Raw genomic sequence first — 24867 nt, 5'->3', positions numbered from 1 at the left:
CCTTCCTTCCTTCCTTCCTTCCTTCCTTCCTTCCTTCCTTCCTTCCTCCCTCCCTCCCTCCCTTCCTCCCTCCCTCCCTCCCTCCCTCCCTTCTTCCTTCCTCCAATTACTTGTTTCTTTATTGATTGACATTTGGCTGCTTCCAAGTTTAAAAATAATGGTACCACGGATACTCTTGGGTCCATCTCTTTGTTCCAGATTAATTTCTAGAAGTGGAATATCTGGGTCCAAACCCAGAATATTTTGATTTTTAATTGATATTGCTAACTTACACTTTAAAAAGGTTGTATCAACTAACAAGGCAGAAAATGCTATTTCTTTGGATACCTAACAATTCAAATCTTTGCTAACATGATGGGTAAAACATGTTTTAATTTTAATTTTTAAGTTTGTGAAGTTTACTTTCTAACTTACTAATTTTGGTTTCTGGCATTATCCATTTTCAATTCATTACCTCTTTGAATTTTTAATTTTAGCCATATGCTTGTTATTAGATTACTCTTTTGTAAAGAGCAGCCTATTTTTCTATCATTGACCGTCCCATGGGATCTCACCAAATATCAGAAGCTGAGTTTTTAGAGGTCTCAGACCTTCTCTTTTATAACCTTCAAAAGGATAGTCTCCTGCCTGCTTCTTTACTATCCACATGGAATGTACTAGAGTTCTCAACTTACTGATTTCCTATCTGAGTGAACAGAACTTTTTTTTTTTTTTCAGAAGTGTGATATGCATAGAGTAATTCATAGTCCCCATTTTGATCAAATTTTCTTTTAATATCTGAGTTCTAGCTCTTCTGTGTATAATTTATTTCTGATATTTGGACAAATCTATCTAGCTCCTATCTCTCTATAAGCCCTGGTTTCAACTCATGATACCAGGGGATTCTCCCACTTTGGTGTTTTGGTAGATATGTAGGTGACAGGTAGACAGGCAGGTGATTGTCCTTGATTGGCATTCAGATAGTGATAGCAAGAAATGTTTCACAAATGATATCTGGTATAATCTAGTTAAGATGAATCTTAATTATAGTCTAGTTAAGATTAAGATTAATTAATAAACACATTGCTTAGAAATAGTTATGCTTTGATCTAAAGTCAACAAAAGTCTTTTTTCCTAACATTAAAATATATAATTGGAGGGCAAGGGGAACAACTTGAAATAAATCAGAAAACACCTTCACATGAATCATTCTTTTTATATACTTCAAATTTCTACTTAATGCCTTTTTCCTCCTGGACACCAGAAAGAACACTTGGGTATTCTGGAAGAAGCTTGTATTTCCCCAAATCAATTTCTGTAAAAAATGTGTTACTTTCAAAGAGTTTGAGATGGCTTGGCTTGTTCGTGGCTTCCTTATAAACAGAACTGCCTCCCACTATCCAAACCATGTCCACTTTCTTTGTTAATTCTGGTTATTATGTATATCGTGGTTATATTTTTGTGTACTTGAAGAGTTAATAAGTTTTAAGGCATCATGCAGACTTTTGGCTAGAAAGTGAGCGCCTTGTGGAGGTTCCTTGATTCTCTCCTGAGAACTAAGTTAATTCTGTCCTCTAAAGGTCAGTTCTTCTAGGGAAGAGAGAGTCATGTCCTCCTACCCATAATCACAAAATTCTATTTACAAAATTATAATTACAAAATTCTGTTCTGGTCATTCTTGGGAAATACCTGAATTCATTCCTGGATGGGGGCCAGGGTAGGTTTCTGTTCTTGCCTATGCCCACGTTTTGGGACAGAGTTTAGTAGATGAACTGTGACAGCAGCAGTGAACACCTCTGAGCTTGCTTGTGACACTGGGGTTCCTGGCTGAGCTTGGTGCATAATTGAGCAGGTATGTTCTTCTGTCACCAACATTTCTGAGTTGTTGTGGGAGACGGGTTGGATGCAGAGATTGGGGCCAAAGTGACATGACAGGCACACTGAGAGTTGACTCTCTAGCCAGGTAGGTGTCATTGGAGAGGTGTCCTCTCACACACCATCTTTGATTGGTGGATAGTGACTGCTCTGAGGTCAAGTTTAGTCTCAGCAGGAATGGATGTGATGTATGCTGTGGGTGCTGGTGGTGGGAGTGGGAATGGCAGCATTCCTGCCACAAGGTAGCCTTCCTTCTTGTCAGCACTGGGGATTTGGGGGCACCGGGTCTATTGCAGACTATGACATTGTCACCCTGCAGGTGGATGCTGGTCATAGATAACCACACTTATGTAGGGCCTTCCAAGAAATTCTACAGCTACTCCGGGGGGGGAAAAACCCCCAAACCGCCCCCCCAAAACCCCCAAAACACATTCTAACCAGAGGGCAGAATTAAAGAAAAAAATCAAGGCAGATTAGAGGCATTAACTTGGCTTTGATCTACAGGCCTTCTGTTCTGACAAAGGTGATTGGATTAATTTGACAGTTTTTCTCTCTCCCTCATTTCCTGCTTCCCTGTCACCCTCTCCCATTTTTCTCCAGGTTCTCTCTTATGATGAAACTAGGTTATTTATTACTTAGAATCATAATCTATTCATCTGTAATGTAAGTTGATTTTCTGATGTTTTCTCCCCCCAGGTATTAAAGTGAGACTAAAGAGGTTTCATTATTTTCCCCTGTTCTGTTATTGGCTGTTTCCCAGAAAGGTACACCTTTATATTCTCATTACCAAAGCTACTGAATTCACTGAAGTAACACATGCAGAACTTTTGGCTTTTTTCTTTCCTACCTTATGTATTTTCAACATACAAAGGGCCCTCAGGGCCAATATCTGTGAGTACTTTCTTATTTAGAAGCTAGGCAGGTTTTGCTAGTAAGGGCTGGCAGTTTTTAAACTAATTTAAACCTTGTATTTTAGCTATGATAATTGACCATCATCACCCTATTTTTCATGTGAGGAACTTAAGACACAGAGAGGTTAATTGACTTGTCTCAGGTCACACAACATATAAGTAGCGGAGTTTGGATTCACACCCAGGCAGTTGGGTTCCAGAGTTCTATATGCTTAATTTCAGTGCAGTGCTGTGTCTTCTATTTAGCTCATTTCCCTTTTGATCAAAATTTACGGGGGAAAAAAAATTCCTGACATCCTTCATTAGGGAGACTCTCTGCATATCTTTGTGTTAAGAATGACATTAGAAATTGGGAAGGGTATTTGTTGGCTACAGAGGCTGCCCCTCCCACAGGTCTATATTTACAGTACAATTGCTGTGGCCTCTTACTTCTAATTCTGGGGAAGCTTAGTGGAGCAACTAAGGAAAGAAACTTACTAGAGTATCGAGCTAGTTTATGACACAGGATTTTGGAACTTTATTCCCAAGGGTTTGTTACACTGGTTACTCAGAAGCTGTATTTAATATGCATAAGACAACTTACACATGAGACCCAGAGAGTCAGAACCGGGGGTAATGTTGCAACCCTCTTCCATTCTATTATGTGGAAGCCACAGCTGCCTCTCTGCTAAGCAGAGCTGTGTTTTCCTAACTGGAGGCTGCTGGATCTCAGGGTAATGCTCCACGGATCAGAGCTGAGCAGAGATGTATACTGTGCTCTGCAGGAGAGTCTCTTTTCTAAGGAGGGGAAAGGTTTATTCATCTCTGTTAGAGGTGGGGACTAACTCATATCACATTTTTAGAAATGGACAAAAAATTGATTCTCTAAATGTAGACTTTTCCCTTCTAAAAGCTAGTTCTACCTCAGGGAGCGTTGATGTTGAATGTTGATGAAAAGTCCATCAAATCTGTGACTGTTCAGTGTCGGAACCACTCAGATAAATAACCACATTTGAAGTAGTGTGAACACTCTGCTCCTGGAAATCATGGCCACATTCCAAATTCTGCCCGTTATTTCTTACCTTCCCATCATTTCCTTCATGACTTCCATGATTCTCTAAAGTAATGACACTTTCCACTTCTTGACTGGAAAGGCGTTGCAAGTGTTCTTACACAAAAGTTCTGGAACTTTAGGGTTTTTTCTCCCAGAGATGTTAAGAAATTTCAAAGTCATTTTTTTTCTAATTACAGAAATTAAACATCCTGTATCCTATATTAATATATATTCAATTATCTTATTTGAATGTTATATAAACATGGAACAGTTTGCAGATATTTTTGTTGGTTTATGTACTAATTTATTCATTTAACCAATTAATTATTCACTAACCAAATAACTGGGTAATGTTTGTTGCCCCTCCTAGCATGTACACTTAATAAGAACAAGGATCTCGGTGTCAAGTTTTTTGCTTTATCTTTGGAGCCTGAAACAAAGCCTATTTAGGGCAAAGACAGTACTCAATAAATATTGCTGAATGAATGCATGGATGAATTGTGTACACTGTAGAGCTGATAGAAATGTGAAAGGAAGAACATAGAAGCCCTGGAAATAAACTGTATAACATTTAAAAGGTGTATATATAGGCAGTCTTTGCATTGCATGGTAGGGCAAGGCCATAAATATGACTATCCAAGCTAAAATTGTACAAAACAATCCTAATAATCAATGGGAGAAGTTACTATTTTTCTTTGACCTTTAAAAAATATTTGCCATGTCATTAAAATCTCTCTTGCTGTTTGGTTATAAAGGTATAGGGAAATGAAAAAAATAATACAACTAGTATTTAGTACTAATTTTTAAACTAAACTCTAATTTAGAATGTCAGAAATACTGCGATTAAAGTATTTTATTTCTTTGTAAAATCTTGTCAGGAGTGGGTTGAGTAATGCTTGCCTTCTTCCTTTTGTACAACATATGAAATGGAGCAAGCATCTTTTCTATGCCCCGATGAATTGCATACTCCGCTCTAACTTTGGATCAGCTTCCAACATTTTCTCCTTTGTGCTTTCCATGTCAAGAAATGTCTCTGAGAGTTCCTTTAATGTGAAATGCTTTTTTTTCTCCTCCTCCGCCTTCTTCCTTTTCTCCCTCCTCCTCTTCTTCTTCTTCTTCCTCTTCTTCTTTTTTTTTTTGCCAGCGTCACTTCCTCTGGGACATCTTTGTCATTTTGGTCCAACTACTTTCCTTATTTATGTTGTTTGCCTTCGCTGTGTACTATTTGACTGTTGTCTAGATTCTCTCGCATAGTGAATAGCAGCATTGTCAGCATCCCCATGAGCAGCTCTGTCTTTGATAACTCCATTTACGTTCGACATGGATTTCATTTCCACCATATCACTTTTTGTTTCTGTACTCTACTTTCATCTCTGTTGGCCACTCTCCTCTTTTGACATGAAGGCAACACGGGTACACACTTTACTGTCTGTACATGAACGAGTAACAAATGCGCAGTGACCAATCACTGGCAGACTTTGCAAGAAGCATTATGATCGGTCACTGATCATGATGCATGTGTGTTATTAACATAGTAATTTATGGACTGAAGAGCTAGCAGTGAAGTTTGTACTTTATGTAATTACTCACAGTTAATATACTATCCTAACTGAAATTTAAGCTGTATTACTGGGGGACTGGTGTTCTTTAACTAAATGGCAGTGACTGAAATTCACACACCTTGGAACCATGCATAGTGAGGGTTTCCCTCAATTCCAGACTTTATTTTATGGATATATATGTATTTTTTCTTTATTGGCGTGGGATCACTTTATTCATATGATTTTGCAATTTTATTTTTCATTTAGCATTTCATATATGTAAAAAAAATGATAATCTCGACTTCATGTTTTATAACTACATGGTGATTTACTGAATAGTTGTAGTGTAATTTATTTAACCAGTCCTCCTTTTTGGACATTTAGGCTTCTTCTGTTTTTCTCAACGATAAACAGTGTTGCATTAGTCACCTCTGTCTTTGAGGTAACAACTATTATTTCTCTGAAATGAATTATTTCTAGTGGTAGAATTACTGGATCACATGATGTATACACTTTTAAAACATTTCCATATCCTTCCAGATTTCCCTTCAGAGAGAGGTTCCCATTTAGGCTTCTATCAGTGACATAAATTGAGAGGTGCTGGTGCATGTGTCCTAAATCTCCGGCAATATTGGGATTATCATTTTTTTTACATTTTTGCTATTTTCATAGGTAAAACGTGTATTTTATTTTAATAATTAGTTTTGGATTACTAGTTAGGTTGAATATTTTTCATGGGTTTGTTTGTAGTATTTTTTGATCTGTGGAATTTCATATTGTCCTGTATTACCGTAGTTTTCAGATGGTAGGAATATTCTTGTTTTATTAGATTGAGTACACCTATTTCTACAATGTGTGTGTGTGTCTGTGTGTGTATACATATATATGTATATACACATATATCTGTGTACCTGGACTATATTCACATGTATATACCATTCTTGGTTTTGCCCAGATATTATAAAGAGTATCTGTGGGCCTTAGTTTTGTAATATGGTCACCAGTTCTCAAAGGCTTTCCTTTTCTTTAAAAAAAAAAAGAAGGGGAAAATAACCCACAACCTGAGGGAAGTTCTAGTTAATTTTTCATTATATGATTTTCAGGAGATAGGGTCAAAAGGAGCTAGTAGGGCATTCAATTATGTGCTTGAGTGTGTCAGAAAAAATTTTTTTCCTCAGGTGTACAATATTTTACTTGGGCTTGTTTTTCAAGTGCATTGAAGTGTGACTAAACATTTTTGGGTACTGCCCTTATGTAAAGAAGAGGCCCCATCTTGTTAAATATTCTTCATCAGCTTTGCACTTAGCCAGTTACAGGCGAGGATCCTGTGAGGGCATGAGCTTTAGGCATTGGACAGAGGGAAGGTGGGTGGGAGGCGAGGGCCTGGGGGAAACTCAGGATTGGGGTGCTCTGCCCCCTCCCACTGCTGTAGAAAAAGTGATTGGCTCAGGCTGGTTTCTATCTAATAATTTTGGATGGATCATAAGTGAGGAAGGAGGGAAGGTCATGCGGGTTGGACCTCAGCTCATCTGAGGGCTAAAGGTTCTTTGTCACACACCACACAGAACTGGAGTCCTATCCTGGAGAGTGGTGGCGAGCTGAGATACAGTTTAGGACCGAAGGAGCAGAGAAGGGCTTTGAGTTTTTTTCGTGTGTAGGTTGGGGAAAAGGGAGGCTCAGCAAGGAGGATGTCCATGGAAAACGTGGCAGGGAAGTCCAACAGCCTTGGGGACAGAGGAAGAGCTCGAAGCTACACTTTCCTCAGGGTTGTCCAGCCCGTGTTTAACCGCAGTATTTTCACTTCTGCAGTCTCTCCTGCCGCAGAACGTATCCGGTTCATCTTGGGCGAGGAGGATGACAGCCCAGCACCCCCTCAGCTCTTCACCGAACTGGATGAGCTGCTGGCCGTGGATGGGCAGGAGATGGAGTGGAAGGAGACGGCGAGGTGAGGCATGACTGGCTGTGCAGTGCTGACCTGGGGAAACAAGTGCAGGGCAAGATCGCTGTCTGTGAGCACCTTTGAATAACTGAGGAGCATCGTGTTGGCTGGGTTAAGGAATAAAAGGGTTCTTTTTCTTCTCTGTTACATTGATGTGGATGCAGGACACCCTTTATTTCACTGCTGGAGCATTGTTACATTGATTCATGTTGTTACAGTTTTAACTTTTATAAAGAATGAGAAGTGAATCTGTGTTCATATGCTATTTAATAGTAAAATATCTTAAAGAGATAAACGCAAGCACCCAAACATGGTAGCCTAGAGATATGTATCCACAGTTTCTGCAGTTAGGAGGGAGGTTGCAAAGACAATGTTTACCCACAGACTTGCCATTATTCCAAGGAAAAACCTGTCATCTTTTAAGTATCCACAAAAGCAAGTAGAAGGTTCACTTGAATTTGGAGTTTAGAGACCTGAGTTAAATTTCAGATTCCGTCACCTGTTAGCTGCATAGCACTCAGTGTCTCAGAACTTTGATTTCATCATCAATAAAAAATGGATAATAATACCTACTACATATATATGTATGCAGTATAAGATATGTAATATATCTTTATGTATTTTATTTAATATTTATCTAATTATATCACAGATACTTACATACATGCCTATATGTATGTATATATATGGAAATACCTTGTAAATTGCTAAGCACTACAGAAATATCTAAGGTTTCGTTCTTCTCATGATAACAGAACTTTTCTTTCTTTCTACATATAGATTAAGTTATATACTCCACACCATATCTTCTAGGACATAGAACAATTATGTAATATAAGGAATTTGATATAATGCAGTTACTGGTCTCTCATTGTCGTAATTGCATTGAGATTCAATATATTTCCCTTTCACAAGCAAAATAATGTTAAGATACACCTTTTATAGTCTGCAATTTAATTAAAATCAAATTCAACTGGTGTTTTTTTGAATGCATAGTATATGTCAGGCACTAATGAAGTACTGAGAATAGAAAAGTGAGCAGAAGAAGCTCACACACAGATTATTGTATCTTCCTCAAGTTTCAAGTGTGTTCAATATAATATCTTTACAATCTGAGGAATGAGGTAAATCAAATCCTTCTTGTAGCTTTGGGTTTAAAAAAAGAGTAAAATAAGTGAAAACCTTCTTCTGTGGATTAGATGGAAAAGAGATTTATGTTTGTTGTTCTGCTTCTAGTTAGGTCATTCTAGAATCAGAAAGAAATATATTTTTTATTATCTGTGATTAGTAAAAGTTGATGAGATATAAAGAACCACTAACTCAATTGTATTTCCTTTTCTGGATGAGGTTCTTTTGAGAATTAAAGGAAGAACTTTTATTTTCTGGGGCATATCTTTTTTTTTTTTTTTTTTTTTTTAAGTTTCTTTAGTAGGCTCTACACCCAATGTGGGGCTTGAACTCATAACCCTGAGATCAGGATTCGTATGCTCTTCCAGTGAGCTAGCCGGGTACACCATTTCTGGAGCATATTTAAAAGCTTCATGCATCATATCATTTCTAATCAAGTGTTCATCAAGTTAATTGGATTTTTTGGTAATTTTTGTTTAGTTACTGAGACTTAACACTCTGTACAGTTTGTGGATTTATTATCATTACTGCAATACTAAGTACTATTGAATGTCTTTAGCCATTTAGGATTTTTAATAGTAGAGAAGCTTCATAAATTAATTCATTTGATAATGATAGAGAAGCCTTTATTTCTCACCAAGAATTTCTAGGTAGTTTGGTCTTGTGGAAACATCTGCTTTAAAAGAAAGTTCAGTAGAAAAAAAAGTTTAGTAGAATCCATGGGTAATTTCATATCTTCCATAACTTGAACTGTGCCCAGAAAAAAAAAAATCATTACATTTTACTCCTGGCCCTCCCAGTAGCAGTAAGGGAAGAGACCTAATCTTAAATATGTTATTTTCCATTTGCTGGATAACTCTAATATTCAGACACTAATAGTGGGTGTGCTTGTTTTAACTCTTCTGTTAATATTTTCTCCTTCTTATTAAAAACCTATCTGTGGCACATTTCTGCTTCCCCACCTCTGATGCTCCCTCTTGAAGCTCTTCATTCTTGTCCTTTCAGGACCTCTTTCCATGATACAGTAATTCTCTCTCATTCCCTTCTCTTAGTCCTAATAACCTGGAAATTAAAAGTCCTACGTAAAGTACACTTTTGGTTCATCAACATCCTCCAAAAGAAGGCTTTCAAAGTAGAATCTTTTACTAGAGAAAAACAAAACAAAACAACAGAGTGAGAATCGTACTGGTGCATCCGAATTAAGTGTTGGGGAGATTTTGGTCTAGTCTTGGCTTTGTTGCTGATTGGCTACTTCGCTATGGGCCAGTCACATACTCACGCAGTCTTCTTCCTGAGATGAGTGTTCTCTTCTACCCAAGGAAGGTGATACTGCGTTGCATCTCTGTAACTTCATGCATAGTTTATAGCATAGTATATCTATCCCTGTGTATATACTAGTTTAGTCAGTTATGACCAGAAGCGTTACTTTGATTCATGTTTTCTTCTTGAAATTCTGTGTGAGTACCTATCATAGAGTAGAATTCGGGTGCAGCTTTCTGCTTTCTCTCTCAGTCCAAGGCGGACTATATTTTATGTGACCTCTGGTCTCAGAAGGGTGGAGAGGTGACACTTCACTGTGTAGGTAATTCAACACTGAGATGGACGTAGAACTTTCATGTAAGCTTCTTACAGTGAAGATAATTTTGAGTACTTTACTGTCCTTGAAGACTCTATTTCCTTGAGAACACATGTGTCATTTTTGGTGATGTCATTAGCCCCTGAGAGACTGGACTGCTGGAGAGAATGTGTGGTGGGAGTGCGCCATGTGTTGGTGGTGGGAGAGGAGGGGCTGTCCAGGAAGAAACATACTCACACCAGTCTACACTCTATAACTTCTGGAGGGGATGTGCCACACTTACTACTGCTTAATTAAATGTAAGTGTGATATTACTGTTTTCATTTTGTCTCCTTCATTACACTGATTCATCTGAAAGCAGGGACCATCATGTCTGTCTTTCATGACTGTATTCCCAGTGCCTCACTGTGCCTGGTACTATAACAGGTGCTCAGTAATATTTGTTGAGTGTGGTTAGTTGAGAATTGATTGCCTTAGAAACAGCTTTTCTAAATATCATACTTTCTTAGATATATTACCTGACCAAAGCTGGAGTTCTGTGATAATTCTTCTCTTTCTGACTGACGGACAGCTGAATGACAGACCAAAGGTACCTAGTACACCACTGATACAGGTCAGAGGAGGACCTGTGTTTGAAGTTTCAAACTAATTCATCAGTATGCTGCTGCCATTCCCCGTTAAGTTGCCTAGCCCAGACTTCTTTCCTTGTATGACTGAAAACACGTAATTGGATGGCTAATACACACTTCTTAAAGTAACATATCTAAAATTGAGCTTCTGATCTACCTGCCTCAGATCAGCTCCTCCTGCAGAGTTCCCTACCACAATGGACAACTCCATTCTTCTAGTTGCTCAAACCAGAAACACCAGGATCTTCCTTGACTTCTGCCTCTCCCTACACGCCTTACTCGATCCATTGGTAAACCCTATTTATTTTACCCTCAAAGATACTCAGATATGCAGAATCTTACCACATCTCACATTCAGTACTGCCACAATCCAGGTCCAAGCTGCCGTTGTTTCTTATACAGATTATTGTAAATGCTTCCTAATTAGTCCATCTCTCTGCACCTGCCCTTACCTCCAGCATGAACAATCCACCATGATCTTTTTGACTTTATCTCCTACTTTCCTCTCCCCCTCCTTGTTCACTCACTGGCCAGTCATGCTTCTATGCCAGGGACATAGCACTTGCTGTTCCCTCTGTCTGAAATCCTCTCCTTGCCCCCCCGCTGTGCCCCCCCCCCGACGTCCCGTTATCTGCATGGCTCATTTTCTCACCTCCTTCAGGTCTTTTTTTCAAATATTACCTTCTCAATGGCTATCCCATCTAAAATCTAAAAAGTCCCCCAACACTCTCTAACCCCCTCTTCCATTATGTTTTCCTTGGCACTTATCACCATTTAGCATAGTGCATACCTTGTTATTTTCTCTTCCCATTAAATTAAAGCTCCATGAGGGCAGGAATTTTTAGTTGTTTTGTACATAACTATATCTCTACCTAGTTCCTACAACTACCTGGCACACTGTCCGTGGTCAAGAAATATGTATTAACAGAATTAGCTCCACCGAAATCCTGTTGGGAGGTTGGAAGGTGATTGTGCCTCCAGAAATGATTCAGAGTTTTAGTAATCTCTAGTTCTTGCAACATACCCCACTTCAGAACATTTTTGCAGTAATTTCTGATTGCCATTTAAGAGGTCTGGTTTCTAGAGATGATAGGGCTTTTTCTCCCCTCTAACAACTCTCAAACCTATCAGACTAAAGAAGTTTAATACTTAGAAGGGATTCATTTTATATATGAAAATGTGCTATGAATATTTTTCTGGCTGACTTATAAACTTGAGATCTTTGCTTTTCTGTGAAAACCCCAATTTATAGACTATTTTATTCCATAGAGAACTAACCCGCTAGACTTCTCTAGCTTAATGTAGTTTCTACTGTGAGCCCACACCCCCACAGGACACAGTTCTACCCCTTTTAATGTTCTATGCTTTTTAGGTAGCTAATGATTTGATTTGACCCAAAATATCCTCCATTGATTCTCAGCATTACTGCAGTTTCAGTTTTAGTCAGGAAGTTCAGGTTAAGCTCTATCTCAAAAAATAAAGAGAATGGTTTCAGTAGTAGGAAAAATATCCCAGTTTAAGTCTGGAAGGCACAATAGTCATGTAAAATTATGAACAAGGGAAGTCTTTATTTATATGAAGTTTGAAGTTCAGCCAACTCTACCACCCCCTTTTTTTCGCATCTTTCCCTTGCTTTTCCCTTTCCTAAAAATTAGAACTTTGGATTTTTATTGGCTCTTCCAGCATAAAGCACAAATTGAAGACTGTGCAAAGGATAGAATGATTCGACCTGAGAAGCGTATATGATGAGTGGAATGCTGAGAATACTTTTTTTTTTTTTTAAAGAGTATTCCTGAGTGTTAGCTTATTTGAATACTGACATTTAGTAATGTAGCAGTAATTATAATGGAGTATTTGGTATTAGTGAAGAAGCCTGTGCTCCTTGTTAAGAATTTCTAGGTGGCTAGGCATTAACTAATAGGTCCATGACACAGACTGGTGAAAGAATAAGTCATGGTCCAGCTTTGGTATTGGGCCAAAGCCAAGAAGAAGGGCTACTGCTATTCCCCACCATCCCAAGCTCTTAATTTCTTTGAGACGGTGATGTCTCTGTAAAAATGGTTATTGGCTTTCAGTTTTCCTTCAGTGAATATTCAGATGGATAATGTTGGACTTCACTCTTAGAAGAATATATGGTAAAGGTCAGTTCCCCAATGTGGTTTAGTTTTTGTTGCCAAACCTGGGTAAAAAGGAAAGCGGTCACAAGCTTCAACGAAACTGGCCAGCAAAGGAAAAGGGTATTGATGTTTTAGTTCCAGTGGGACAGCACAGTTGAACACCCATTTGTGTTTCTGCTTGGCAGACTGACCCAGCCGACGTCTGGAAAACCCTGATTTCAGGGCATGACCATCAAGCAAGACATGCGTCCTGACCCTGGGGATTTAGAGAGAGAGTCCTCTTTTCCCAATCTACACTGACTTCTCTGTCTTTTCTCTACTGGATTACTTTGGAACATTCCATTTCAGAACAAGTTTATTTCTTCTGTAAGAAAAAGGCTGAAGGAAAAGGCATCTGATCATCTGTGTAATTATATGTAATCACATATACGCTTTGCAGTAACTTTCACAGTTGATCTAGAAATTTGAGAGTTCTCCTTAAAAACATAACTTACCGCAGATACACACTAGTGTTGGCTTCTTTTATGTAATGAGGCACTTGTTAGTTAGCAAGAAATTTGTTATTTTAATAGTCTTATATAGTTGGATTATATTCTAGGGCAAAGGTCATGTCTATTTTCCACTGTAAAATTAGCTTGTTTTTAAGTTAGAGGTCTTGTCTTTTCTTAATTATATTTAATCATATGATTGGAAAGTTGCAAAATTCAGTGATTCCCAGTGGGCCTTCTATTTCTTCAATAAACGAGCGAAATGCTGTTTGGTTGGCAGTCACTCAAAGTGCGTAAAACTGCAGTGTACTTTCTTCTTCTTCTAAGACCTTGAAATAAACTTTACCTAATAAACTCTTCCTCCAAAGTTACAACAGTTTTGTATTTGCAAGCATTTAAAAAACTAACTTCTGAAATTAATTTTCCTATAAAATGTCAAGTACCAAGACAAAAGGAAAAGTAGGAAACTTATTGCAAATATATTGTTATTCAAAGTCACTATGAAGGGTAAATAGTAGCTTATAGTACATTTTACAGTAAAAATGTCTTTTTTTTTTTTTTAAATGTAATTACATGGTTCTAAGTCACCTTAACAAATTCATTGGCACTCGGGTAGGCTGAACTTTGGTACCTTTGCCTTAGCCTTTTCTTTAATGGGTTCTGATTTGAATTGAGTAGTTTTCAGGTTTTTTTCAAATTTGTCCTTGGTATGTGAGGAGGATAGACATAGCATATATAGTTTCTGAAATGACACTGCATGCAAACAATCTGTTTAAATGGGCAAACCATTACTTTATGTCTGAAAGCATATGTTGGAAGTATACTCCATTCCTTGAACAATCAGAGCAATACATTTTAAGGGAACTTAATAGCCATTATCCCAGAGTTTCCCGTATGTTGTTAGCTGTGCTATGATATGACATCATCACAACATTCAATATTTACTAACTTCAAAGTGAAATAGATGCTAAACTGAACTATGATATAATACTTATCCCTTAGGAATGTAGATTCTAAGGAACTGGCTAGTTTTGAGATTTTATGTTTTCATTCCTTTATAATTACATCTTGACCTAAAGGGCTGGTGTATTCCAGGAGGGTGAGTAATGCTATTCCATATATCCAAGCTGGATGGGATTTATGATTTCTAAATGTACTATTAAAACCTGTTAAGTCATATTTAAGTCTAGTCAGGTTGCATCTACAATACAAACTGTGGGGAGGAACGAAACTAAAGATTGGTCACAAAAGAATGCAGTCATTTTGCTCCTTTTGTTTTTTAAAGATGTATTTATTTTAGAGAGAGAGAGAGAGAGCATGGAAGTTGGGGGAGGGGCAGAAGGAGAGGGCGAGAAGCAGACTCCCTGCTGAGTGTGGCTATGCAGGGCTGGATCTCACAACCCTGAGATCATGACCTGAGCGGAAACCAAGAGTCTGATGCTTAACTGACTGAGCCACCCAGGTGTCCCCCATTCTTTTTTATTTAAATTCAATTAGACCAACATATAGTACATCACTACCCCCCGCCTTTTTTAAAATTCAATTAGACCAACATATAGTACATCACTACCCACCAAACTTACATAGTTTGGACAGGTGAGAATGATGGCAGAAAAGAGCCGCTCTCACATATGTGTGTATTTGGCAATACAGATTTCTGGCAACTGATAGGAAGGGGGGGGGACTCATTCAGTAGAAATAAGAGGGACATGAATGCTTTTACTGAGTTTCTAGCTGGCTTTTGTTATTTATCTTGGGTTTAAATCCTATGACCTAAGATTCTATCCCTCAGCTAATAAGAATTCTCTCAGGAATAAAAACAAGGAGTCACTACACTCTTTATAGATAACATCCTTATATGTAATCCTGACATGGTTTTATATACTATTGAATATTTTAATATACTAGAGTCTTATCTTGAGTAATAAATTATAACATCAAATGTAAATATGATTCACTATGATGTACACCTGAAATTAGTAGATTATTTTATGTTAATTATACTTCAATGAAAGTACTCTTCAAAATTATTTTATTTTATTTTATTTTATTTTAAGCTTTTATTTTAATTCCAGTTAGTTAACGTACAGTGTTTTATTAGTTTCAGGTGTACAATATAGTAATTCAACACTTCCATACAACTCCTGGTACTCATCACAACAAGTGTACTCCTTAATCCCCATCACCTATTTCACCCATCCCCCAACCCCCTCTTCAAAATTATTTTAAAAATATAATATGATTTATGTAACAGTTATCAACAAACATGGTTAAAGATTGTGTGAGCAAGCTTGAAAAGATAATATACCTAAAGTTAATCAATGAAATATACGCTGTAAAATGATTACTCTTGAAATAACTCCAGTTACCTTTTATCTTTTTGGCAAATCCATAGAATTCAATAAGAGTATGATGTAAAATTGTCATTTTTCTCCCCTTTCTTTCTATTTCTGTGGGACTAATAGCAACCAAAGGGAAGAACTACTAATTTAATTACACACACACTCACACGAATATTAAGGGTCTTCTATTGTCTCTTGGGGTGTTTCACAACTACTTGTATAGAAAGAAACAAGGTCCAGTTCTGAAGCTTTAGAACTTTGGTGGTGGGCTTTTTAACTTTTGAGGAAAATACGTAAATCTCTCCACTGTTTACATTTTGGAGGGATACAAAGGAAAGGAAGAGGGTCTCAGAATTGAGGGTGAGGTTGGAAGTAAGGTTACTATTGACATGTGGGAGTGCCCTGGCTGGGAGAGGCTTCCTGAGAGGAGTGCAGATGGGGGCTTTGGATATGGCTAAATACTTCTCAATTGCATGAGTATTGGGCTTGATTAAAATTCTAAATTTTCTTTGACTCTGTGGCTGATCTCTTGATCTGTTTTCACTCGTGGTTCTACTAATGTGTTTTTTTTTTGCCTCCTCTGGGGGTGGTGAGAAGTCTATAAATAATACCTTATGTAGAGCTTCCTCTGATCTCTGCCCTTTGTTCTCATCTTTAGTGAGCTAGGTGAGCGTTTAGCTTTTTCTAGGAAAACATTTTTCAATCATTAAACCTTCGGGTGAAGACTGTAGGAAAACAATTTTTTAACCCCCTCTGTATCTTTTTCAATATCTTTCAGAAGGTTTGAAGTGAGAGAAAGAAGCATTTTTCTTTGGGTCATCATGAATAGCAAAATGATGATGCTTTCATGTTTTCCTTTACCAGTGTAGAAAGCATCTGTGCAATACATGGGATATAAAGACTGTCAAATGTGTTTTGTTTTCATTTCCATTACACTTTTAAAAAGTTGCTCTATATTGCCAAGTTATCAAGACATCTAGGAATCTTAGAAAGAAGAAACTATGAAAGTGGGCTGTTTGTTCCACTGCTAAGGTTAATAGGAGATCTGTTATCAGAATAGATGTGTTGTTCACGGAACTTGTGTATTTTTAAACACATGTGGAGCCAGACTTGAAGGGTAAAGTTTCCATTAGAATCTCAGTGAGAAGGGAATGTGTGTCAGCGGAGAAATACGGAGTAAGACATAGCCGCATATACTGGCCCCCTTTAAGTGTTAAAGGGGAATTTTATATTCATCTGACCACGTCATACACCATGTTTTTCAAATAATTAAGATAAATATTGGTTCATAACTGATATTTCAACTTACATAAACTTGCCTTGTGAAGTCACAACAGAATTCTCACAATGGTGGTTATTTTTACACGGTGTGGGCTTTCATGAAATTTTGAAATGCACATTTTTCCTATGTTATTTTAAAAATTTAGCAAAATAATCATTCTTCAGGATTTCATGGTTACATATGGACAGATATAAAACCAAGGATGCTTTGGATCCTTCTGGTTTATTTTCTTTCTAACACCAGGGGAACACAGTCTAGTGACTCTGTTTGGTGTGTTTATAAGGGTAATGCAATTAATGATACAATAAACTTTTAAGACTACACCAAAGGAGACATTTTGGAAGTGCTGGTGGGGGTGGAGATGGCGAGCTTGACGTAGCTATTTCCAGAGGAGGTTGGAATACTTTTAATTGCTGTTCATTAATCTCATGTTCCTAGGTGGATTAAGTTTGAAGAAAAAGTGGAACAGGGTGGGGAAAGATGGAGCAAGCCCCACGTGGCCACACTGTCCCTTCACAGCTTATTTGAGCTGAGGACATGTATGGAGAAGGGATCCATCATGCTGGACAGGGAGGCTTCTTCTCTCCCACAGCTGGTGGGTAAGTATGTTGTTTTAAGTTTTTATCATTTTTTTTTTTTTAGCTTTACCTAAGTATCCATGGGTCTCCATTCATGCAGATGACTTCTAGTGTAAGCAGAGTTGAATATTCTATAACATTTATTTTCACTCTTTTTTTTTATATTATAAGACAAGTAAGGGTTATTGCAGAAGATTTGGAAAATACAGACAAATATTGAGAAGAAAATGAAAAAAAGCATCCATCATACCTCCATAGCCATTGTTAACATTTTGGCATGCTTCCATCCAGTTTTTATTTCTCGGTCTTCTCTCTCTTCTTTTACTTTTTTGTGTTATTTTTTTATTGGGATCATAATGTATATGTACAGACTGGCATTCACCTCCTAACCTTATTAGGATAAGGTTAATATTTTGACTATAGGCTTCCTCTCCCATCCTTGGTTATACTGAACTGGAGGTCTGGAGACTAGATTTCAAGAACTCCGACCTTGGACCTTGCACTGAGCTTCTCTGGGCCTCAGTTTTATCATCTGTAAAATAGGGCTTAAATCCTATGTAAGAAGGAAAATCGTCTAGTTGCTGGGTTGGGGCTGCTTTAGTAGGTGGAAGTCAGGATCCTTTAACTGTATGGAAGAAAGTTTGTGTGGGGCAAGGAGGCAGCAGAACCCTGTGGGCTAGTGACTGAGTCATGTCATATTGGTGCTGAGTATCAGTTATACCACCACCACCAAGTCCCAGAACCTCATGGTGCAGGGCTGCATTGCTCTCTTTTGCAGTTAGTGTTGTGTAGTGAATGTTAACTCACCATGTTGAACATCTGGGGCACACATTACTACCTCCCAAACAGTAGTCATTGTTTTCATTTTCTAACAAAAGCCTGGACTAAACTGCCTTATTACCAGTCAGAATCAGGTATGCTGAAGATCATGTTTTTCTCAAAAAGGAGTGCAGGGGCTCTGTGTGGCATTCCTAGGAAAATTCGTTAGCTAGGTGACCACTGGACCTATATGGATGACTACACTTTCCCAAGGGGCCTGCAGGGTGCCTCATGTGGGATTATGGGGAAGAGGATGTGGATTGTGGCCCCATAGAAAGTGACCAGTGTAAAATTCTTGTGTGATTTCAGACTTACTACAAAATTTCTTTGAATATCTGGAGCCAAAAGGCTTGTCTATGGCTTGTGTGTGTGTGTGTGTGTGTGTGTGTGTTATAGACAGTGGGAAAGAGATAGCATTTGTTTTGGAAGAAAAGATTAGTTTCCAAATGAGGCATATATCTTCCTGATGTATATGTAACTGATTCTTCAGAGAGCTTGTTAGTTCCATTTGCAAAGAAGTCCTACACTTTTTATAAACCCAAGGTGCTTAAGGTGTAAGTAGAGAAGGGGGAAGGGCTAATGTGAAGAAACTGGGTGGACAGAATTAATTAGTTCATGCATTTATTCAACAGTGGTGCATGAGCTTCTGCAACGTACAGACATTGGTCTAGGCCCTGGAATTAGGTTTGCAAATCTGTCACTTTGTAAATGGGGTAAGTTACAAATCCGCATCCACATAGTTAGAAGATAATGTAGGAAATAATCTCCATGTAGAATTTTTCATATTTGACAAGGCAAGTGAGGCTGAAAATGGGTGTTTGGATATATTCTTGTGCCCAGGGAAGATGATCCCATCTACAAAGAAGCAAACAGAGGGATGGTTTTCTGGGTGATTTTTTTACTGCAAAGGAGATTGTTACTCAAAAAAATATCGTGGTTAGCAAAACTCCGTCCAGTTTTTGAGTGAGAATTGCAATTTGTGTGTGTTTAGACTTTAAGAACTAATCTGGAGTGAAAATGTCTGAAATTAGACAAGTTGAAAAAATAAATCAGAATGCATGAATGCTGGGTAAAATGGAAATTAAACTTGTGACTGGGCAAGATATAGGCAACCTCGGGGGAGAATATGTGTTGTGGTTTAAGGGTCACTAGAAAGGTTCCAATATTAAGAAGGTAGGACTTGGGTTTTTCTGTAAAACTGTCTTTCGGGTCTTTAGTACCAGCAGGAGCCATCTCAAGGAGCTTTTGTTCATCAGCAATTGACTGATCTTTTCCATGCACTAGAAGACAGAATCTCACATTATATTGGAGCCTTGTTAGCCAATGGCCAAAGAAAGAGGTTCTGGTATTCACTAGATTTGAGAAAGGTTCATTAAGCATGTTAAGTTCTCACTTTTAGTTTCTATTACTTTTTATTATCAGTTATATCAGCTATTATCAGTTTTTCCTCTAACCACCATCTCTTCTAAAAATTGCCATTATATTTTAAAATTAGACACCACCAGGTCACTTTGAAGTACCATCACTCGTTCTGGAGCTGATAATACAGAAAAACAATTCAGAGGCAAATAACACACATTAGAAGAGGAAGAAAGGGAGGGAGGGAAGGAGGGAGGAAGGAAGGAAGAAAGGAAGGAACTGACGGAGGGAGGGAGAGAGGAAGGAAAGGGATCAAATTTACAGGAGTGGAGAGAACATGTTTGAAAGAGTGTAACTGTCTGAAAAAAAAAAATTTAAAAATCCTCAAAGAATCAAAGCCTTATAGAGGGTTAAAACACATGAAGGAAAAAAAGCCCTAATTTCCTTTTAAATGACAGAAGATGGCACAGTAACTTGAAGAATTGTTGTCATTATTTATTTGGTTATGAAAAATCCTTTTCTAGCAGAGGGTGAAGTGGTTGCTTTGTTCTGCATCATACTGGTAATTCGGAGTTGAGAATTATGTACAGCTAAATCTCTAAGGTGCATCTCCCCTTTCACTGCATTTTTTTATCTCCACAAAAGAGAAGAAAAAGAAATAACAGTGATTATACAAACAAACAATAGGATGGTTTTTATCTTCTGTTGCAGTGCACCTGCCCCTCCTTTCGGTGGCTGGCCTGGGAGGCAGCCTCCCTCTGCAGGTGCGGAGCCATCACCATGTGACTGCTTAAGCAGGTGCTACTTCTCACGCTTACATACAGCATTCAGCCTCATTCTTGTTCTCCTCAGGACACCTCCTTGGTTTCTTCATGGAGAAGCCCTTTTGAATGCTAATAAAAAAATTTGTCTTGAAAGTAATTAAAGGATAAAACAACATTTTCATGGATTATTTTAATAGCTTGATTATTACTATCATCATTATAATCCTACAATTAAAGAGTGACATTCACAAATGCAGGCAAGTACATGAGAATTTTCCTGCCCTCCTAAGTTAAAAAAAGTGATAAGCCATTTCAGGTATTTTATTATGATGGGAAATGGATTAGGAAAATGTAGCTCTATTTTTGGAGTTCTCATTTTTATATTTAAAGGCATTACTGAGCTGTGCATGTTGGCAGATGTGTTAGTCATGTTGTTTCTTGCTTTTAACACCTTTTATATTTTCAAAATGGCAAAGTATTTATTTTTTATAACAAAACTAATGTTCATTTCCAAATAATCCAGAAAAATAGAACACACAAAAATCAAAATCCCACCATTCACGGCTACCCTCCCAGCAGTTTTTCTGTACATCTGTTTACACATGTGAAATTTATTTTATAAATGGTATCATACTATAACACTTTAATCTGCCCTTTTTAATTTAAAAACTTAACGTGAATTTCTTTCCATGTGATTAAATACAAAATGTAAACATTTTGATGGCTGCAAAATATTTAGTAATCTATTATTGGGCATTTAAGTTGCCTTCAAGTTTTTATTTTAAAGAATAGAAGTGAACATTTTTGTTAGACTTTTGTGAAATTGTTTACTTTTTTAGTATAGATTTCTAATGGTGAAATATCCAAAGAATTTGAACATATTAAAGGGTTTTGTTTATGTTATTTGCCGAAAGGCCTTCAGGAAAGGTTGTACTAGTTATTAACGTAATCGTCAGGATATGGGGTTCCCTGTGGCACCCCCCTTCACATCACTGTGGGTTGCTCGTTTACATTTTGCTACTTTCATAGATTTACAAAATCTCGTAATTGGTGATATTTATATAAACTTGTTTAAATTGCTTTTGTTAGTCCGGAAGTTTAATCTTTCTTGGGCCTTGTATTTCTTTTAAAAATGTTTGTCACTTTTGGCCATTTTTTTGTTGCATGAACACCATTCTGTTGGTTTGCAGAAGCTCTGGATATATCAATTTTTTTTTTTTTTTTTTGGTCTAAAGCTTACTTTTTCCCATAAAGAAAAATACTTTGTGGTATGGAAAAAGATGTAAACTGTGAGTCAGAAAACCGGGTTCTACTTGGGGGGTTGTGTCTCTAGTTAGGCTATAGCTGAGGGCAAGTAAACTTTTTTGTCTTTTGCCCTCTCTCTTCTGATCTGTACAACAAGAAGTTGCAAACTTGGTGTTTCCTAAGGTTTCTTTCGGTTCCGTTCTCATCTACAGTTGGCACGTTCTCTCCCAATTGGTAGTGTTTGTGGGATTTTGAACACTGAAGGCTTAATTTCAGTGTAGCTGTAAAATGTTACTGCCCCCACTTTCCTTGAAAGGTTTTGTAGTTCGTGCTTAAAAAAATCGCTGTAATGTGGGCCGTTTTATGGAAACTTAATGAAGGGCATAAGCCCCACAGATGTCTTAACCTGTTCTCACTGGTGATTTCCAGGCATTAGTAGCAGAGGACCTATGTGCGGATAGGTCTGAGATTACAGGGGAAGGCAAGCATAGAGGGAGGCCCTGCCAGGAAGGGTAGATAAGGAACACTTTAATCCACAACCCTGGAATTAGAGTAGGAGCTTGATAACATGTGCCGCAGATACGCTGGGGCTGTTTATTTTTATAGTTCTTCTGTAAAATGGACCTTCCACACTGAGCAAGACTTCAAGGGAAAGCACAGGAGTAGCACCTAATTATTTTACTATGGAACAGAGGGTTAACTGTAATTACAGGATCAGTTCTGAGAGTTTCACTGAGAAGGGTTTGTGCAGTTAAAAACACTCAGAGCTAAAGGCCACTCTCAAACCAAAACATTCCTATGGGAGAAATTCTCCCTGCCTTGTCCAAGCTCCCCACCAAGTGGCCCAGTGTTATGTGACATTTATGGCCTCTGTGTAAGATGTGTGACGGAAAATCCTGGATTCAGCCTCCTCTTGGCTTCCAGGTAGCTGCTTGTATACTATGTAAGTTGTCAGTGTCTAGCTATAGGCTGTCAGGCCAGTTCTTCGGGTGCTTCCTATTAAGATGGTCTTCTGGGAGGTACAGTTATGCCCCAGCAGAGTCCCTGGAACATCTGTAACTTCTCTTAGGAGATGTTATTATCCTACCAGTTCCCATCCCTTTTTTCATCAAACTTTTACAAGAGAAGAGCTTTTGTTCTCATCTCCCCTTTTTAAAAAAAGATTTATTTGAGAGAAAGAGCGCGTGCACATGAGCGGGAGAGGGGCAGTGGGAGAGGGTGAGAATTTCAAGCAGACGCCCTGCTGAGCATGGACCCTGAGACCATGACCTGAGCTGAAATCAAGAGTCGGATGCTTAACTGACTGAGCTACCCAAGTACCCCTCTCATCTCCACTTTTGTATACTGGGAACTTTACCCAAGAGGAGAATGTTGAGGTGTGCTAGATGCACTCATATACCTGAAAAAGTAGGCATGGGATCCACTCATTGTTATGGTTCTATGCTGGGGACAAGAGCTCCACCTGAATACAATGAATGAGGTAATGTCCTGTCACTGCATATCTTGTGTAGGTTCTGTAATGATTCGGCCAAATCCCTATTCTGGACAGAAGAAATGTCGACCTGTCATGTGACATTAGAGAAGGATGCACCAGGCTACATGCCATACTGTTGACATGCTGACTTGTCAGAAAGAGGATTTCTTCTTTTAGAGTAAAACTTGTTCTTTAGCAGAGCCACCCATGGAGCAATTTCTGTGAAACACAGTTATCTTTTCCAATTAAAGCCATTCTAAAAACAAGAACTAATAGAAATTATAACTTTTTTGTAGTAAGACTAAAATTTTATATTGAATTCTGGTCAGTTTATATTTTAAAATGATTAATGGAATGTATTGAAAAGGCTTTTGTTGGATCCAAATAAGAATAGCCTCCCTTTTTAGAAAAGATGAAGGCATAGTTTTGTAGTTTAGTCTTTCTTTCATTGGATTAATTGATGTTCAAATAACCTGATATGGGGAACAGTATTGTTTTCCTTTCCTTTGTCCTATATTTTAAGGAAAATATATCATTACAGAAGAATTTGGGGAAATAGATCTAATGTTACTACATTAAATTCTGCATATTCTCTTCAAGTTTTTTTTTTATATCATTTATATTTCTGGCACACTTGATATGATAGAGTACATGAAATTAAAAATTTTTTTTTTTTTTTTTGCTTAATTGAAAAAAGGTAAATTACTGACTTACTGTGTTACTCATAGAAGAATGTTATTAATGTGAATTCACTATTAACTGGCATTGAAAAAAAAGGACAAAATGATTCTTCCTCTCCAAACATATAATTCATAATGGAATATTTATAACTCTCTCATTAATACCAGAATCTCTGTGTCCTGTATCTTTACCCTTCATACAAAGAGGGAAGTTGGAAATTTGGGAAATACTATGTTGATAGTAAGTTTGAGGATGGTGTCCATAAAGTTGGGGTAAAAAATTAACTCTGTGATCTTGTGACTGAGTTTTGCTTTTTGTTTTTGTTTTGCTTTTTTTTTTATCAGAGATGATTGTTGACCATCAGATTGAGACAGGCCTATTGAAACCTGACCTTAAGGATAAGGTGACCTACACTTTGCTCCGGAGGCACCGGCATCAAACCAAGAAATCTAACCTTCGATCCCTGGCTGACATTGGGAAGACAGTCTCCAGTGCAAGTAGGATGTTTACCAACCCTGATAATGGTAATGCAGGGCCAAACAGCTGCCACACTCTCTTACCTTTCTCACTCACCTTTCCTCCATCTCCCGTCATTGGTTGTTTTTACCCCTCTCCGTAGTTCTTCTTTCCTCGAGCTCATATGCCACAGCCATTTCCTAATGACACTTTTATCCAGTTGGGCAGGTTTGCAGTCCTGTTGGAAAGATTTCAGCAGTTACTAAGGCTGCAGATGCCAAGATGCCTTGCTTGCTCCCGTATACATCTAGTCTGATTGACTAAGATGGTTTGGTAATATCACTATGATGAAACAACTGAAAATTTCAGATGAGTCATCAAACTTGTAGATTTTTGAGTATATCAAAGAACATGCTTTTGAGTTGGTGGTGTGTCAGAATTAGGAGGATAGACAGATATGAACAATGCTCTGAATTCTAGTATCATAAAGTGTTTGCTAGGTATGTGAGATGGTGTCTACTCTCTAAATCATTATTTATCCAAGTAAGGCTCAATATTAAATTTATTACTTAATAAAGTCTAGGACTACAAAAAAAAAAAAGAGAATAGTCTGCTCTTTTGTTATATGATAGTGATGGTTAGATGTGAGAA

The 24867-nt window shown here is 37.8% G+C and overlaps 1 protein-coding gene and 1 pseudogene across 1 annotated transcript in view; one reads left to right on the top strand and one right to left on the bottom strand.

Moving 5' to 3' along the window:
* SLC4A4 (solute carrier family 4 member 4) overlaps positions 1–24867 on the top strand; it is a 346412-nt gene that overhangs the window by 129383 nt on the left and 192162 nt on the right. The window contains exons 4-6 of the mRNA XM_021702448.1: positions 7149–7284; positions 17279–17439; positions 24105–24284. Of these exons, the coding sequence (XP_021558123.1) occupies positions 7149–7284; positions 17279–17439; positions 24105–24284 (477 nt within the window). The remainder of the gene's footprint in view (positions 1–7148; positions 7285–17278; positions 17440–24104; positions 24285–24867) is intronic.
* Positions 1164–5138, bottom strand: LOC110591537 (annotated as a pseudogene).

The sequence above is a fragment of the Neomonachus schauinslandi genome, chromosome 2, assembly GCF_002201575.2.
Source record: "Neomonachus schauinslandi chromosome 2, ASM220157v2, whole genome shotgun sequence".
NCBI lineage: Eukaryota > Metazoa > Chordata > Mammalia > Carnivora > Phocidae > Neomonachus > Neomonachus schauinslandi.
This window is presented reverse-complemented; position numbering and strand designations above follow the sequence as displayed.